This window comes from Anser anser (genome assembly GCF_964211835.1).
Source record: "Anser anser genome assembly, chromosome: 19".
Lineage (NCBI taxonomy): Eukaryota > Metazoa > Chordata > Aves > Anseriformes > Anatidae > Anser > Anser anser.
In genome coordinates, this window is record NC_139740.1 from 14234509 (window position 1) to 14248759 (window position 14251).

At 72.4% G+C, this 14251-nt stretch overlaps 3 protein-coding genes across 4 annotated transcripts; 2 read left to right on the forward strand and 1 right to left on the reverse strand.

Annotated features, from left to right (window-relative positions):
• Positions 1-360: 360 nt before the first annotated feature.
• On the forward strand, positions 361-2184 carry GPR142 (G protein-coupled receptor 142). Its single transcript, XM_083805092.1, has 2 exons — positions 361-732; positions 1183-2184. Exons 1-2 carry the CDS (start codon positions 597-599, stop codon positions 2049-2051), a joined length of 1005 nt encoding a protein of 334 aa, XP_083661218.1. The 5' UTR covers positions 361-596; the 3' UTR covers positions 2052-2184.
• A 97-nt stretch (positions 2185-2281) lies between these two features.
• Positions 2282-9747, forward strand: GPRC5C (G protein-coupled receptor class C group 5 member C). Of its 2 annotated transcripts, none has more exons than XM_083805090.1 (5): positions 2282-3609; positions 6694-7753; positions 8205-8299; positions 8645-8791; positions 8978-9747. In XM_083805090.1, exons 2-5 carry the CDS (start codon positions 6736-6738, stop codon positions 9008-9010), a joined length of 1293 nt encoding a protein of 430 aa, XP_083661216.1. In that variant the 5' UTR covers positions 2282-3609; positions 6694-6735; the 3' UTR covers positions 9011-9747. The 2 variants fall into 2 exon arrangements, with proteins under 2 accessions (XP_083661216.1, XP_083661217.1); XM_083805091.1 differs by lacking the exon at positions 2282-3609 and adding an exon at positions 5315-5415.
• Positions 9748-11593: 1846 nt separating this feature from the next.
• On the reverse strand, positions 11594-14176 carry CCDC137 (coiled-coil domain containing 137). The gene is made up of 6 exons (XM_083805094.1): positions 13939-14176; positions 13053-13183; positions 12740-12950; positions 12329-12411; positions 12154-12233; positions 11594-12050 (listed from the first exon to the last, which is right to left on the reverse strand). Exons 1-6 carry the CDS (start codon positions 14118-14120, stop codon positions 11865-11867), a joined length of 873 nt encoding a protein of 290 aa, XP_083661220.1. The 5' UTR covers positions 14121-14176; the 3' UTR covers positions 11594-11864.
• Positions 14177-14251: the final 75 nt, after the last annotated feature.

Sequence of the window (14251 nt, forward strand, 5' to 3'; positions counted from 1 at the left end):
CCCCCCCCAAACACACACTTGGAGGGCGCCTCTCTGATTGGCTGCAGCCTGCCCCCCCCCAGCCAATAGGAGCGCAGGGCGTGGGGCAGGGATTTGTGAATGGGCCGGGGCGCGGGGCCGCATCCTGCGCGGGGGCACAACCGGGCACCAGGGCCCCCCAGGGCCCCCCAGGACCCCCCAATCCCCCCCAGTCCCCCCCAGTCCCCCCCAGTCCCCTCCACCTCCCTCCACCTCCCTCCACCTCCCAGCCGCCGGCCCCACGCCGTGGCCGCCAGCCCCAGCCCCAGCCCCTCAGCAGCTGCCAAGAACATCTTGGTTTCAGCCAATTTTTGTCAAGTCCATAAAAAGGGTCAGAGCGGCAAATAACGAGGGGGCGCCTTCCGCCGTGGGGCTGGGGACAGGGGGCAGTCACCCCCGTGTTCCTGCGGGGATCCCGGGTCCCCACGTCCCGCGGTGGGCAGCTCCAAAACGCCCCATTGGACATGGGGTGAGCCGAGCCCCCCCGTGATCCCCCCCCGGGCTGAGCCCCCGCCGCGGTGCCCTCGTCCCCCCGACGCCCCCCGTGTCCCCTCGCAGCCGGTGCGTGCCGGGGGGCGATGGTCCCGGTGCCCAACAGCACGGCGGCGACGTGGGCCGGTGAATCGGCGCGGCCAGAGCCGGAGCGGTCACCCTGCATGGTCGGCATCTTCCCCGTGGTGTACTACAGCGTCCTGCTGGGCCTGGGGCTGCCAGGTGAGGGGCTGGGGGCTGCCGGGGGGGGGGGGGGGCACAGCACCCATCCTGCCTCGCCCGCAAACGGCACTGAGCCGTGCACCCGCAGCTCAACCACTGCCCTCTGCTTCCAGCTCCCTTCCCGGCCCTTTTTGGGGAGGTGAGGTGGGGGGGGTCCCGACCTGCCCCCACGGTGCCCCCCGCCTCGGGGCCGGCACCAAGCTGCAGACCCCCGCCCCGCACGGCGGGTGCCCCAGCGGTGGGGACAGATGGCATTTGCCTCGCTGGGGCTGACACACGGAAGAGATTAATCAGCTCAGCAAATCCCCCCCCAGCGCTGCGATATTTATAGCCCCCGCCCCCCCCGCTGCGCCCCCACCAGGGCCACGGGGCTGAGCCCGGCGCCAGGGGGGGGCCGTGAGCCGCGGGGGTCTCACCGCCGGGCGCCGCTCCCCCCCCCCCCCCCTCCAGTGAACGTGCTGAGCGCCGTGGCCCTGTCCCGCCTGGCCACAAGGACCAAGAAGTCGTCGTACTGGTACCTGCTGGCCCTGGCCACCTCCGACATCCTCACCCAGGTCTTCATCATCTTCGTGGGCTTCATCCTGCAGACGGCCATCCTGGCGCGGGCGCTGCCCAGCGCCTTCACCCACGCCGTCACCGTGCTGGAGTTCGCGGCCAACCACGCGTCCACCTGGGTCACCGTCCTGCTGACCGTGGACCGCTACGTGGCCCTGTGCCACCCACTGCGCTACCGCGCCCTCTCCTACCCGCGGCGCACCCGCAGGATCATCGCCGCCGTCTTCACCGCCGCGCTGGCCACCGGCATCCCCTTCTACTGGTGGCTGGACGCGTGGCGCGACGCCGACCCCCCCACGGCCCTGGACAGGGCGCTCAAGTGGGCGCACTGCGTCACCAGCTACTTCTTGCCCTGCGGCATCTTCCTGGCCACCAACTCGGTCGTCATCCGCAAGCTGAAGCGGCGGGGGCGCCCGGGGGGTCGCCGGCCCCTCCTGAGCAAGAGCACGGCACTCCTCCTGGCCGTCACCGCCGTCTTCGTGGTGCTCTGGGCGCCCCGCGCCGTCGTCATGATGTGCCACCTCTACGTGGCCTCGGTCAGGAGGGACTGGCGCGTGCACCTGGCCTTGGACGTGGCCAACATGGTGGCCATGCTCAGCACCACCCTCAACTTCTTCCTCTACTGCTTCGTCAGCCAGACCTTCCGCCGCGCGGTGGGCGAGGTGCTCCGGGCCCACCCCCGGCACGGCCCCTGCCCCGCAAACCCCCGCATCCCACCCCCGGCCCTGAAACCCCCGGAGCTGCTGGCCGGCACGGCGCTCTGAGCCGGGGGCTGCCACCAGCCGGGGACCCCCGGTGCTCGCCCAGCCCCTGGCATCGCACCCAGCACCCTGGGAGACCCTGCCCGTGGGACACTGCCCGGCTGCGCCCACCCTGTGCGGTGCTGGTGGGGTTGGGGGGGGCTCGGGGCTGCCTCCGAAGCCCCCAGGAACCGCAGCTGGCCTGGGGGGCCGGGTGCCGGTGAGCTCTGCAGCCCCGCCAAGGCGTAATGGGGCTGCTCCTGCCCCCATAAACGTCTGTGCTCACACCAAAATCTGCCTGAGTCCAGCTCCGTGCGGCTGCCTGGGACGGGGGCACAGCACCCCCTGAGCGTGGGGTCCCCCTGCCCAGCCCAGTGCACCCCGGGTGCTCTGTGGGGCCAGGTCCCATCCTGTGATCCCCCCCAGACCCACGAGGTGCCACCCTCCCGGTGTGACCGTGCCAGCCTGCCTGTCCCCAGCTGCCACCAGAGGGCAGGGACAGGACGCCCGGCGGAGCTGGCACCCAGCACCCTGGCACCCAGCACCCTGCGGGCTCAGCCGGCACGGCCGGGTTCGGAGCGCCAGCCCTGCGGCCCCACATTCCTCCCTAATTCCCCCATAAAGTCCTTAGCGTAATCCCCCCAAAATCCCGGCCTTTCCGCTGTAATTCCCCATAAACCGGCACCCATGGGGCTGTCCCGGTGGCGGGGGCTCAGCCGGCCCCGGGGGGATTTGGGCTGCCCCGTGCCCACCCGGCTGAGCCCAGGAGCGGGGCGGGACGGGGGGCAGCGGGGCCCCTGCCTGCCTTGGCCCTCATTGCTCGTAAAATGAGCCCAAAGCGGCTCCATGATGTGGGGCTGACCCACACGGGCACCACCGCACACCCAGCGCCGTGCACCCAGCACCCTGTGGCAGGATCAGCCCCCAGCACCTTCCAGCCCCCCCCCAGGCAGACCGACCCGCTTACACCGGGGGTGATCCGGCCCCCGCTGCCCCGGTCCTGCCGACAGGGTTAAACCTCAACCGCGCCGGGGCGGGTGGTACCTGGGAGGTGCTCGCTCCATTAATTCTGGCATTTCAGGACCGGGACCAGATTAGACATTAACTCGAGCAGCGAGCGCCTCCCACCCGCCCCGCGCCCTCCCGCAGGATTTCCCACCCCACAGCCCACCCGGGGGCTGCTGGGGGGCACGGGGCGGGGGGGGGGCTTGCTCGGGAAGGGCAGCGTTGGGGCAGCGTTGGGCCCCAGCTCCAGCCCCGCGTGCGGAGGCCAGGGCGGCCGCCAGCCCCCCCTCGGCAGCGCTTATTTACTTGGAGAGGGAGGTGGAAACGTGCTAACCGCGTCCGCCTGCGGAGAGGGGCTCGCTGCTGGACAGAACCGGCTCGGATGGAAAACAGCTCCCCAGCCCCGGCGTAAACAGCAGCGGCAGGGAGGCAGCCGGGGAGGGCGAGCACGAGGCCCCCCCCCCGGCCCCCCAGGTAGGGCCCTCACCTTCGCCAAGGTGAGGCCGAGCGGGAGCCGCCGCCGAGCTGGGCCTGGGCTCGCCGTGCCGCCGCCTGGCCCCGTGGCTCTGGAGGAGAGGTAAGCCTGGAAAAAATGCGCCCGGCGTGGCGATGTTTTCGGAAGCTCTCCCCGCAAGGAAGCCTGGCGCGGCTCCCTGGCTGTGCCGCGCTGCCCCCCAGCCCCTCGCCGCGGCTGCTGTGCCGCCAGGGTCCGGCTCCGCCAGCCCTGCCACCGGGGACGTCGCCCCCCAGCCCGGCCAGGGCACCGAAAGGGCTGTGCCGGGTGCCCAACGCCACGGGACCGGCCCTGCAACGCTGCCGGCACATGGCAGCATCGCACCCAACTTACCCCCCCCCGGCTGCCTCCCCAGCGGGGTGTTCCTGTAGGACCTACAAAAACCCCTCCTGAGAAACCGGGGGTGGAAAGCTTGGGGACGGGGGGTGGGGGGGGGCAACAACCCGACGTGGTGGGCACATGTGGGCCAGCACCGGGCACCACGGGGTGGCCTCGGCAGGATGGATGCTGGCCGGCGGCCTCAGAGGAGAGGGGGGGAGTGGGGGCTCGGGCCAGGCAGCCGCCGGGAACGCGCCGTGAGCGGAAGGAAGCGCGGCAGGAAGCCGCGTGCAGCCTGGCCTCTCTGCAGCACGGGTCGGGGGCAGCGGGGGCGCTGGGGAAGCCGGCCCACGCTCTCGGCGCCGCTGAGCCAAGGCTGAACCCGACTCCCTGGGGAAACTGAGGCACAAAGAGGCCACGGGGGGGGGGGGGAGAGGCGGGGAGGCAGCGGAGCCCCGTTGTGCGGCCCCGCAGCCCTGCTCCTGTGCCCGTGCGAGGGCACACAGGGGGTGCGTGCCCCCCCCGCAGGCAGGGACGAGCCTGCCCCGGTGTGGCACTGCAGCCAAGCGCTCTTTAGGGAAAAAGAGGGCAGGAGGGACGGTGGCTGTGGGTGCAGCACCCATCCCCGATGTGCTACCCCGTCCCCGCGGTGCCACCCCCCGTGCCACGGTGCTGCCAGCCCCGGCTCTGCCTCCCCGTCTGCTCGGATTGTTTTCGTCCCAGCCCAGGCTGGGGGAGGACCCGGCAGCGGCGCGCTGAACTTTGGGCTGCATCCTTCACCCTCTTGCTTCACCCTCCCAAAATAGCAGCGCCTGCCTGGAAACCTCCTCCGGGGCCAGCAGGGCCACAGGTCCCCGGGGTGCCCCGAGCCTCCCACGGCTCTTCCCCATCCCCGAGCCCCAGGGGACGCGGTGGCTGCGGGGTGCCCTGGCCGAGCCGTGGGTGCTGGGTCAGCCCCACTCCCAGCCCCGCTCCCGGGACCACCGACCCCCCCGGGATGGGGCTGCCCCGGCCCCCAGCCCCTCGCCGGCTGCAGGCCTCTCCCGGGGCCGCCGAGCCCTGCCAAGGGCTCAGCCGCCAGCTGACATTCCTCCGGGAGGCCCCTCGGGCCCCCGCCGCGGGGCTGCTCGCCTTCGGTTACGGGGCCCAGCACCGCAGCGAGCGCCCGGTGCAGAGCCCCCCCCGGTCGGTGAGGCCACCCCGGTTCTGGCCCCGTCACCCCAAGGAGCCCCCGGGGGCTGAGCCCCCGCACGCTCATCGCACCGGTGCTCGGGGAGGGGGGGGGCTCCCACCCAGCTCTGCCCCCTCGCCCCGGTTCTGTCCCCTCCGTTTGGGGACAGCCCCCGGTGGGTGCCCCCACCCCAGCCCCCGGTGGGTGCCCCCCTCCCCTCCCCAGCCCGGTGCGCTGGGGCAGGTCCCGGACGCGCCCCCCCGGCAGCGGCGCACCTCGGGGAGGGGCCGGGCCGGGCCGGGCAGGCGCGCACGGGGCTGCGGGCTCGGGGCTCGGCGCGGAGCGGAGCGGAGCCGCCGGGACACCGGGCGCTGGAGCCGGTGAGAGGGGCAGGGAGGGGGTGAAACCTGCGGGGCTGGGCGGCACCGGCACCGGGATGGACCCGAACGGGACGGGAACCGGCACCGGGGGCGTAAACGGGACCGGGAGCGCAACCGGGAGCGGCACCGGGACGGGCACCGGGAGGGGAAATGGGACCGGCACCGGCACCGGCACCAGGAGGGGAAATGGGACCGGCACCGGCACCGGGACCAGGAGAGCAAATGGGACCGGCACCGGGACCGGGACCGGGAGCACAAATGGGACCGGGACCGGCACCGGGAGCGAAAATGGGACCGGCACCGGGACCGGCACCGGGACCCGTCCACCCGGGGGCTCTCCTGGCCGCAAAGTTGGGGAGGCTCCGGGCGAGTTTGGGGCCGGCACCGCTCGGGGGCGCGGGGGGACTGCGAGGGGCGGGGGGCACCGGCCGGGCCGGGGGCGGCAGGGGCTGTTTCCCACTCCCCGCCGGTACCGGTGCCCCGTCCCCATCTCATGGGGTGGCTCCGGCTTGGTGGGGCTGAGCAGAGCCCGGACACCGGGGGGTGCCTGGCCCCAGGAGGGGAGCGGAGGGGGCTTGGGGGGGCGCAGAGATGGGGGCAGCGACGTGGGGCCCCCGACCGCCCCCGTCCCAGCCCCGAGGTGACCTTGTCGCAGGTTTCCTGCCCGGTTTCCTCCCTCTGGCTGGGGGGAGCGCAGGGGGCTGCAGCTTTCCCCTCGCCTTCCTCCTTCCCACGGGCACCCCACGCTCCTTGGGGCTGGCAGCAGGGCCAGGGACCCCCGTGCCCAGGGGGCCGTGCCATGCCGTGCCGTGCCGCACCGTGCCGGGCCGTGCCAGGCTGCGGCTGCGTGCGGCGGGGAGCTCTGCTGAGTGGGGCCAAACACGGGACCTGTGCTGGGTCAGTGCCCGGAGCCACAGGAGGGAAGTGGGACAGGAGAAGTGGAAAGGGGAACGTGCGGCGCGCAGTGCCGTGCCAAGGGGACCGACCCGTCCCCGAGCGGTACCTCTGCGGCTGGCCCCGGCCCGCACTCGGTGCTCCCGGGAAGCCAGCGGGCACGGTGCTGCGTCCAGGCAAGGAGGGCTGGGAGGTGTGCGTCCGTCCGGGGGCACCCGGAGCTGCTCGGGGCTGCGGCGTGGTGCTGGCACAGACCGGGCTCACCGGGACCCCATCGCCAGCCACGGTCCAGCAGGAGATGCCTGACCGGGGACTGTGGGCAGGGTGCTCCAACTCCCGGAGATGGCACAGGCAGCGCCCCGTAACGCCTCCTCTTTCCCGCAGGGTCCGTGGACGCCCCGCTCAGCGCCCGCCCCGCGGTGCAGGATGGGTGCTGCGGCGGTGCTGCCCGCGGCCGCCTGCGTCCTGCTGGCCCTGCTGCCCGCGGGCCGTGCCCAGAGCACCCCACCGGCGGGCTGCGGCAAGGACCTCTCCTCCCTCTACTACAACCTCTGCGACCTCTCGGCGGCCTGGGGCATCGCGGTGGAGGCCGTGGCCAGCCTCGGCGTGGTGACCAGCTTCGTGCTCACCATCGTGCTGGTGGCCAGCCTGCCCTTCGTGCAGGACCCTCAGAAGAAGAGCCTGGTGGCCACGCAGGTCTTCTTCATGCTGGGCACGTTTGGGCTGTTCTGCCTGACGTTTGACTTCATCGTGGGGCCGAACTTCTCCACCTGCGCCTCCCGCCGCTTCCTCTTCGGCGTCCTCTTCGGCATCTGCTTCTCCTGCCTGCTGGCGCACGCCGTCGCCCTCAACTTCCTGGCGCGGAGGAACCGGGGCCCGCGGGGCTGGGTGACGCTGGCGGTGGCCCTGCTCCTCGCCCTGGTGGAGGTCATCATCAACGCCGAGTGGCTCACCATCACCGTGGCGCGGCGGGAGGGCGGCCCCGCGGACCCCTGCGTGCTGGCGGACGCCGACTTCGTCCTGGCGCTCATCTACGTCATGGTGCTGCTGGTGGCCGCCTTCGGCACTGCCTGGCCGGCGCTCTGCGGCCGCTACACGCGCTGGAGGAAGCATGGCGCCTTCATCCTGGCCACCACCGGCTTCTCCATGGCCATCTGGGTGGCGTGGACGGCCATGTACCTCTACGGGAACCAGCATGTAGGCAAAAAGCCCGGCTGGGACGACCCCACGCTGGCCATCGCGCTGGTGGCCAACGCCTGCGCCTTCATCCTCCTCTACGTCATCCCCGAGGTGACGCACGTGACGCGGCGGGGCCCTGAGCAAGCCTACGAGGATGACAGCTACCCCACGCGCGGGGTGGGCTACGAGACCATCCTGAAGGAGCAGAAGTCGCAGAGCATGTTTGTGGAGAACAAAGCCTTCTCCATGGACGAGCCCTCCTTCGGTAGGCACCGGGTGCGACGCGGGGCCGCGAGACGTCTGCTGCGACGCGCCCGGGCGGCTGGGAACGATGCCTGCGATTGTTGTGGCTCCCAAAAACACGCCGGGCTGGGTTTACCAGTTTAGGCTGAGCTCACCCGCTCCAGGGGTGCTCCCCTCCCCGGCGTGGGGTGCCCGCGGCTCCCGGCCCTCCGCCCCGGGGCGGGCGCTGCGCCGCGCTTCTTCCTAAAGGAGGATGTGTCGCCGAGCCAGCGGCGCTCGGGAGACCCTACAATAACACGGGGCGGTGCCCCCCACCCTGCAGTGATGCAAACCCCGGGGACGTCCCTCCCGCCCCCCGGGAAGGGCGCAGAGCAGCTGGCTGCTCATTAAACCTGCTAACGAGGCCGCGGGTGGGGTGGGGGCGGTGGCAGGGGCGTGAGCCCCCCGTTTTCACCGTCCCCGTCTCTTTGCAGCCAAGAAGCCGGTGTCCCCGTACAGCGGCTACAACGGGCAGCTGCTGACCAGCGTCTACCAGCCCACGGAGATGGCTCTGATGCACAAGGGGCCGGTAAGAGCCCTCGCCTCTCCGGAGGCGGCCGCTTCCCCGTAGCCGATGGCTTTTACCGGGCCGGTCGATAACAGGCAGCTGGGATGGGGCCAGGATGCGGGGCATGGGGGGAACCTGAGCACTGTGCCGGGATGGGCTGCCCAGGGGTGCTGTAATGGGGCGCTGGGGAGGGTCCCCTCCAGGTGCTGGTAATGGGGCGCTGGGGAGGATCCCCCCCAGGTGCTGGTAATGGGGCGCTGGGGAGGGTCCCCCCCATGCCATGCTGCTCCCCAGGACCCCACAGGGAGTGCGCCCGCGGGGCTGGGGGTGCTCCCGGTGCCCCCACGGACCCATTTTCCCCCGCAGAGCGAAGGTCCCTACGACATGATCCTGCCCCGCGCCACCGCCGCCAGCCCTGCCGCGGGCAGCGCCAGCTCCACGCTGCGAGCTGAGGACGCCTTCGCCGTGCAGGCCCGGCACGCCGCGGCGCAGCGGGACGGGAGGAGCGGCCAGGTGGGTTAATGAGCAACGAGAGCCGGGGAGGGGGGCAGCAGGGTTGGGCTCCCGCCCAGGTACAAAGTCTTTCCGTGCCTTGACGTCTCCCGTGGGAGGGCAGGGGTGGGGATGACAGGCACCAGGGTGATGCCGCTGCGTGCCGTGCCGTCACGCCTGCCCGGCACCGTCCTGTTCTGCCCGTAGGTGCAGTCCCCGTATAGCAGGAACCGGTGGTGAAGCCCGGGTCCCGCAACGCCAGCACAGCCACGGCCCCGCCGTCCCGATCCTCTGAGGTCTCGTCCCTCCCCGCCTCGTACATCCGCCCCCCGTCAGAGCTGGTTCCTGAGCTGGGGACGCCTGGATGTGGCCCCGGAGCCAGCGCCCTGCCGCCCGGCCGTGGCACCCGCAAGCTGCCTGCTCTGCCCGGCTCCCCTCATCCCCGCCGCCCACCCCGCCGCGAGGACCGGCTCCTGCAGGGCCACCCCGAGCCACCCCACTGCTGCCTTCACAAGACTCCCGTCCCCTCGGGGCCAGGGACACTGCTGCCGGACAGCCAGGGGCACGGGGCGGCTGCCCCGGCGCTGAGCCCCGGTTTCTTGCTGCCCCCCCACGAGCCTCACCAGGCGCTGAGCCGAGCGCAGGTGAGCCCACGGCACGGACTGGGCGCTGCACCCCTTCGTGCTGGACCTCGAGCCGTCCCCGAGCTCTCCCAGTGCTGACCCCGCTGTGCCTCAGTTCCCCCTTCACCAGGGGATGGGGGGGACGCTCTGGGTCCCGGCACCCGGTGGCCTCCCCCCGCGGCTCCGGCCGCCTTCTCGGTGCCTTCCCCCTCCGCCCTTCTCCCCGCGCCGGGCTCGGGGATCACCCTCGGGGGGGCATCGACGGAGCTGGGCCCCCTCCCTCCTCCTGGCTCCCTCGTTGGTTCTTCCTCTCCCCTTTTTTCAGGTCAGACCTATTAAAGTTGAGTTTTCCTACGCGGTGCTGTAGCAGGTGGCACACGATGGGGACGAGGGGTGCCCGGCTGCGCTGCTCCATCACCGGCCGTGCCGTGGCCAAGGGCTTCCACCTTTGTGCCATTGCGCTCAGCCCCGCAGCCCCCAAGGGAATAAGGCAAGGCCCCGGCCGGGATCACGTTCCCTGGGCACCCCAGGGTGCCTGCGCCGGGGCCAGGCTGCAGACGGGGCGGCCGTGCCAGGAGCTGGCAGGCTCGGCACCGCGCAGGGTGGGTGGCACGGACCGGCAGCCCGCGGGCAGATGGGCTGCCCGGCGGGAAGCGGCACGGCACGGAGGACGTGCCAAGGTCGGGGGCGGTTTCTCCTGCTCGGATTGCCTTTCCCCTCCGCAGCGATTTCTCCTGCCAGGCAGGAAGCCTGTGGCCGAGCGAGCGGCAGCGCCATGAATTATTCAGGGCCTCAAATGGCTCCGTGGCGGTGGCTGGGGGAGGCGGGTGACCCGCTCTCCTTGAGAGCACCGTGCCCGCACGGGAGTTTGGCACGCACACGCCGTGTCCCGGCCCTGCCAGCGCCTTCCCTCCTGCTATTGGGAACGCCACCGGCTGCGGGGACGTGGCACAGCCCCGGCAGGGGTCGGCACCCAAAGGCCGGGGACATCCACGGGTGCTACCGGGGTGCGCAGCTGGAGCGGGCGCCCAGCCCTGCTGCGGGAGCTGCCGGCGCCCCCGGGGCCGCGCTGCGTCACCCGTGTTTACCTGGCGCCAGCAGGCAGCGGGGACGTCTCCAGGCAGCGCCAGGCGCTCAAGGTCCCCAGGGCCGTCACCGCCGCAGCGTGCCCTCCTCCCTGCCGCCGGCACCGCGCGGCACGCGGCGTGTCCCCCGTGGGGCACAGCCACCTGCAAGCAGGGCTTGGAGCCAGGCTGGGCACGCAGCAGCCGTCCCCGGGTCACCCGCACGGGGCACCGGCGTCCCCAGCACGCACCCAGCAGTGGTACAGCACCGCCTTGCTGGGGGGGATGCAGAGGAGACAGCCCTGGGAGCAGCAGCCACCCCAAAACCAGGGCGCACGGACGCTGTCCCCACTCAGCCCTGCGCAAGGACACCGGGGCTGGTTTGAGCCGTGCCATCCCCGGTGCCACCGGTGGCCCCGACCCCTTTGGCACCACGGGAGCCCCCGGCCGCCGCCAGCCGCAGGGCCCGGGGCGGCCCCGCTGCAACAGGCAGCGCTTTGTGCCGGGGCTGCGGCGCGGGGCGGCCGAACAGCGCTGCCTTTGTGCCGCGCAGGTGAAGCGGCCGCAGGCGCACGTGGGCTGCGCCGTGCTGGGAGCGGTCCCCGGTCCTCAGGGTGGGAGCCGGGGGGACACCGGGGGGGGCCGTCAACCCCGGTGTGGGGTCGGTTTGGGTGCGGAGCCGGGGCTGTGGCAGCGATCCTGCCCAGGGAACGGCGGGGATGTGGAGTGGGGTGGTGACGCTGAGGGCAGGGGGAGCATGGCTGAGGACTGAGGGCTCAGCTGTGTCCCCAAGGGGTGACAGCAGGGGACGGTGACACCGTGCAGGTGAGCCTGGCCTCAGCCTACGGGATGCTTCACGTCCCCGGGCTCAGCTCGCTCCCTGGCACCAGGGTGGGAGGCAGATGGGCAACGTCCAGGCACAACGGCCCCAGCCGAGGGCCCTGCCCCAAGCAGAGGGCACACGGTGCCAGCGCTGCCAGCCCGCGGTGACGGCAGTGACACGCACGGGGACTGCCATCTGCCGGCACGGCACGCAGCGGGCACAGCGCTGTCCCTTCCCGGCCGCCGCGCGGGAAGGAAGTGCAGCTGGGACCCCGGTGCCAGGAAGGTTTGGGAAGCAGAGACGTGCTCGCACCATCAGAAAATGGCATTTTACTACAAACGGGTCCGTGGCACCAGAGCCTCCTGGCTCCGGCGCAGGTGCCAGAAAGGTTGCACGGCTCTTGTGAGCCCCAGGGTGCTGTCGGGGCAGCAGCACGGGGTTGAGACAACCGCCCCCCCTCAAGTCCTGGGCTTCCGTGTCCCCCGTGCTGCACACCCAGCTGGCTGTCACCCCACTGCAGCTCCACATGAGGGTCCAGGGGGCTCTTGTGCCCCCTCGCCGGGACGGAGGAGGACAGGGAGGGCTCAGCCGGGCACCCCGCGGGCTGCCTGGGCCTCCCTCTGCTGCTGTTTGCGCCTTTGGATGTCGCGATAGGCCTGGATGACGCGTGCCCTCTCCTCCTGCACGATGCGCTGGCGAGCCAGCGACACCGGCGCTGCCGGGGGCACCCGGCCCAGGCGAGGCGTCAGCAGGAGCCGCTTGCGTCCAGCCTGCGGGCAGAGACGGGGCAGCTCAGGGAGGCCGGAGCGGTGCGAGGGCACGGCCGCGGGGCAGGAGCCCCGGCCGCGTTCGGCGCCACAGCCCACAGCTCACCTGCTCTGCGGGGCCCCCGCGCTGGGGCCGCGAGGTGAGGGTGGGCGGCTCCGTCACCACCTCGCCGAACGCCACCGTGTCTGAGGGAGGAGCAGGGCCCGACGTCAGGCAGGGGAACGCCGCTGCCGCCCGCTCCCACCTCCCCCCGTGCCTCCAGTGCCACCCCCAGCCCCACCTTGGAACAGGCTCTTCTCCAGCAAAGCCTCCTTCTTCTCCTCCTTCTTCTTGCGGGCTTTGTCCAGCTTCTTGTTCTGAAACCTGGGGAGCCGCATTACGACCCGGGCTCGTGAGCGGACAGCGGGGCAGGTGAGGGACCTTGTACCCCACCGGATCTCCCCAAAAGCTGGGCACCCCCCCCACAGCTCTCCCCTCCCTGCCCTGGCACCAGGCTCCCCGCAGCCCAGCAGCAGGAGGGTGAAGCAGGCCCCAGGGCTGCTTTCAGAGGCTCAGCCCGCCGAGCCGAGACCTCAGAGCCCTTTGCACCCTCCTGCAGCCCCACCCCCAGGCACTCAGCGCGGCCCCGGCAAAGCACCGGGCCGGGGCTCGTCCCCGCCGCCCCCGCCGTGCCGTGTGGCCGTGCCCTCACTCTTTCTTTCTCCTGGACTTCTGCGGCGCCGCCGCCTCCTTCTCGGGCTCCCGCTGCACCTGGTTCTTGGTGAGGAAGAGGATGCGCTGCACCTCCTGCTCCATGCGGCAGATGTAGGAGTGCTCCGACTCCCCCTTGCCCCGCCTGAACTTGGGCACTGCGATGTCTCCGGGCGCCTGCGCCTTGCGCTGCTGCTGCTGCTGCTGCTTCCCTACGAGAGACGGGCAGGGGGGGTTAGGGCAGGCCGGAACGGGGGACCCCGGGGGGGGCAGACCCTGCGCCGTTCCGCAGCCTGGAGCCCCCCGCGCCCCACCTGCCGCCCGCCTCTTCCTGGCTTTGGGGTGCTTCATGGCCTCGCGGCTCCGGATGAGCTCCCGCAGGCGGAAGGGGATCTCCTGCTCGTCGGGGTCCTTGGGCTTCATGTTGGCCCCTGCCTTCTGCTTCCTGGGAGAGAACGGCCCCGGGACAACGGAGCCCGGTGATGGCAGGGCGTGGGGGAGCAGCGAAACCAGAGCAGGGGGCACCGCGGGGTGGGCGGAGAGGTGGGCATGGAGGGGCACCGGGACACCGGCATCCCTGGGCACCGGCACTCGGCGTCACCGACACCCTGGGGCACAGGGACACGAGGACATGGAGTCACCGGCACCCCGGGACATGGGGACACCTAGACATGGGGTCGCACGGGGTCACCGGCACCCCGGGACGCCAGGGCATGGGGACACCGGCACACCGGGACATGGGGGGGCACCGGTACACAATGGCACACCGGGATATGGGGACACTGGGACATGGGGTCATCGGCACCCCGGGACACCGGGGTAGGGGGACACCGGCACACTGGGACACCGGGACATCGGGGCACCGGCACCCCGGGATATGGGGACACCGGGATGGCAGGGCACCGGCACACCCTGTCGCACCGGGACATGTGGGCACGGGGACACGGGGTCACTGGGACATGGGGACACTGTCACCCCGGGACACCGGGACTTGGGGGGGCACCGGGACACGGGGACACTGGCAGCCCGGGACATGGGGACACCGGGATGGCAGGGCACCGGGACAAGGGGACACCGGGACGGGAAGACACCGGCACACCGAGACATGGGGACGCGGGGACACCGGGACGCACGGCCACATCCAGACCCTGGCCGGCCCCGGGCCCCGCCCCGCATCCATCCAGCCCCGCCCGCACTGACCTGCCGCGGGGCGGGCCGGCGGCCGGGACCGGGGCCGGTGCCGGTCTGTGTCCCCGTCCCTTCCCGGTCCCGGTCCTGATCCCGGTCCCGGTCCCGGTCCGGGTCCGGGTCCCGGTCCCGGCCCCTCTCTCCGTTCCGCGCCCCCGTCCCGCTCCCGGTCCCGCTCTCGGTCCCCGTCCCATGGCGGCCCGCACGCGGCCTGACCCCGCCGCCACTTCCCGCTGCCCTCCCGCCCCGGTCCCGCCCCCCGCTCCCCATTGGCAGCGCCCAGCCGCCGCGCATCCCATTGGCCGGCCGCGCTTGGAGGCCGAGC

Excerpts from the sequence above, each read along its gene's own strand:
- GPR142 (XM_083805092.1), top strand. The coding sequence starts at position 597 with ATGGTCCCGGTGCCCAACAGCACGGCGGCGACGTGGGCCGGTGAATCG. Across the intron at positions 733-1,182 it reads GCTGGGCCTGGGGCTGCCAG|TGAACGTGCTGAGCGCCGTG; the intron begins GTGAGGGGCTGG and ends CCCCCCCTCCAG.
- GPRC5C (XM_083805090.1), top strand. The coding sequence starts at position 6,736 with ATGGGTGCTGCGGCGGTGCTGCCCGCGGCCGCCTGCGTCCTGCTGGCC. Across the intron at positions 7,754-8,204 it reads CATGGACGAGCCCTCCTTCG|CCAAGAAGCCGGTGTCCCCG; the intron begins GTAGGCACCGGG and ends GTCTCTTTGCAG. Across the intron at positions 8,300-8,644 it reads CTCTGATGCACAAGGGGCCG|AGCGAAGGTCCCTACGACAT; the intron begins GTAAGAGCCCTC and ends TTTCCCCCGCAG.
- CCDC137 (XM_083805094.1), bottom strand. The coding sequence starts at position 14,120 with ATGGGACGGGGACCGAGAGCGGGACCGGGAGCGGGACGGGGGCGCGGA. Across the intron at positions 13,184-13,938 it reads GCCGGCCCGCCCCGCGGCAG|GAAGCAGAAGGCAGGGGCCA; the intron begins GTCAGTGCGGGC and ends GTTCTCTCCCAG. Across the intron at positions 12,234-12,328 it reads GGAGAAGAGCCTGTTCCAAG|ACACGGTGGCGTTCGGCGAG; the intron begins GTGGGGCTGGGG and ends CTCCTCCCTCAG.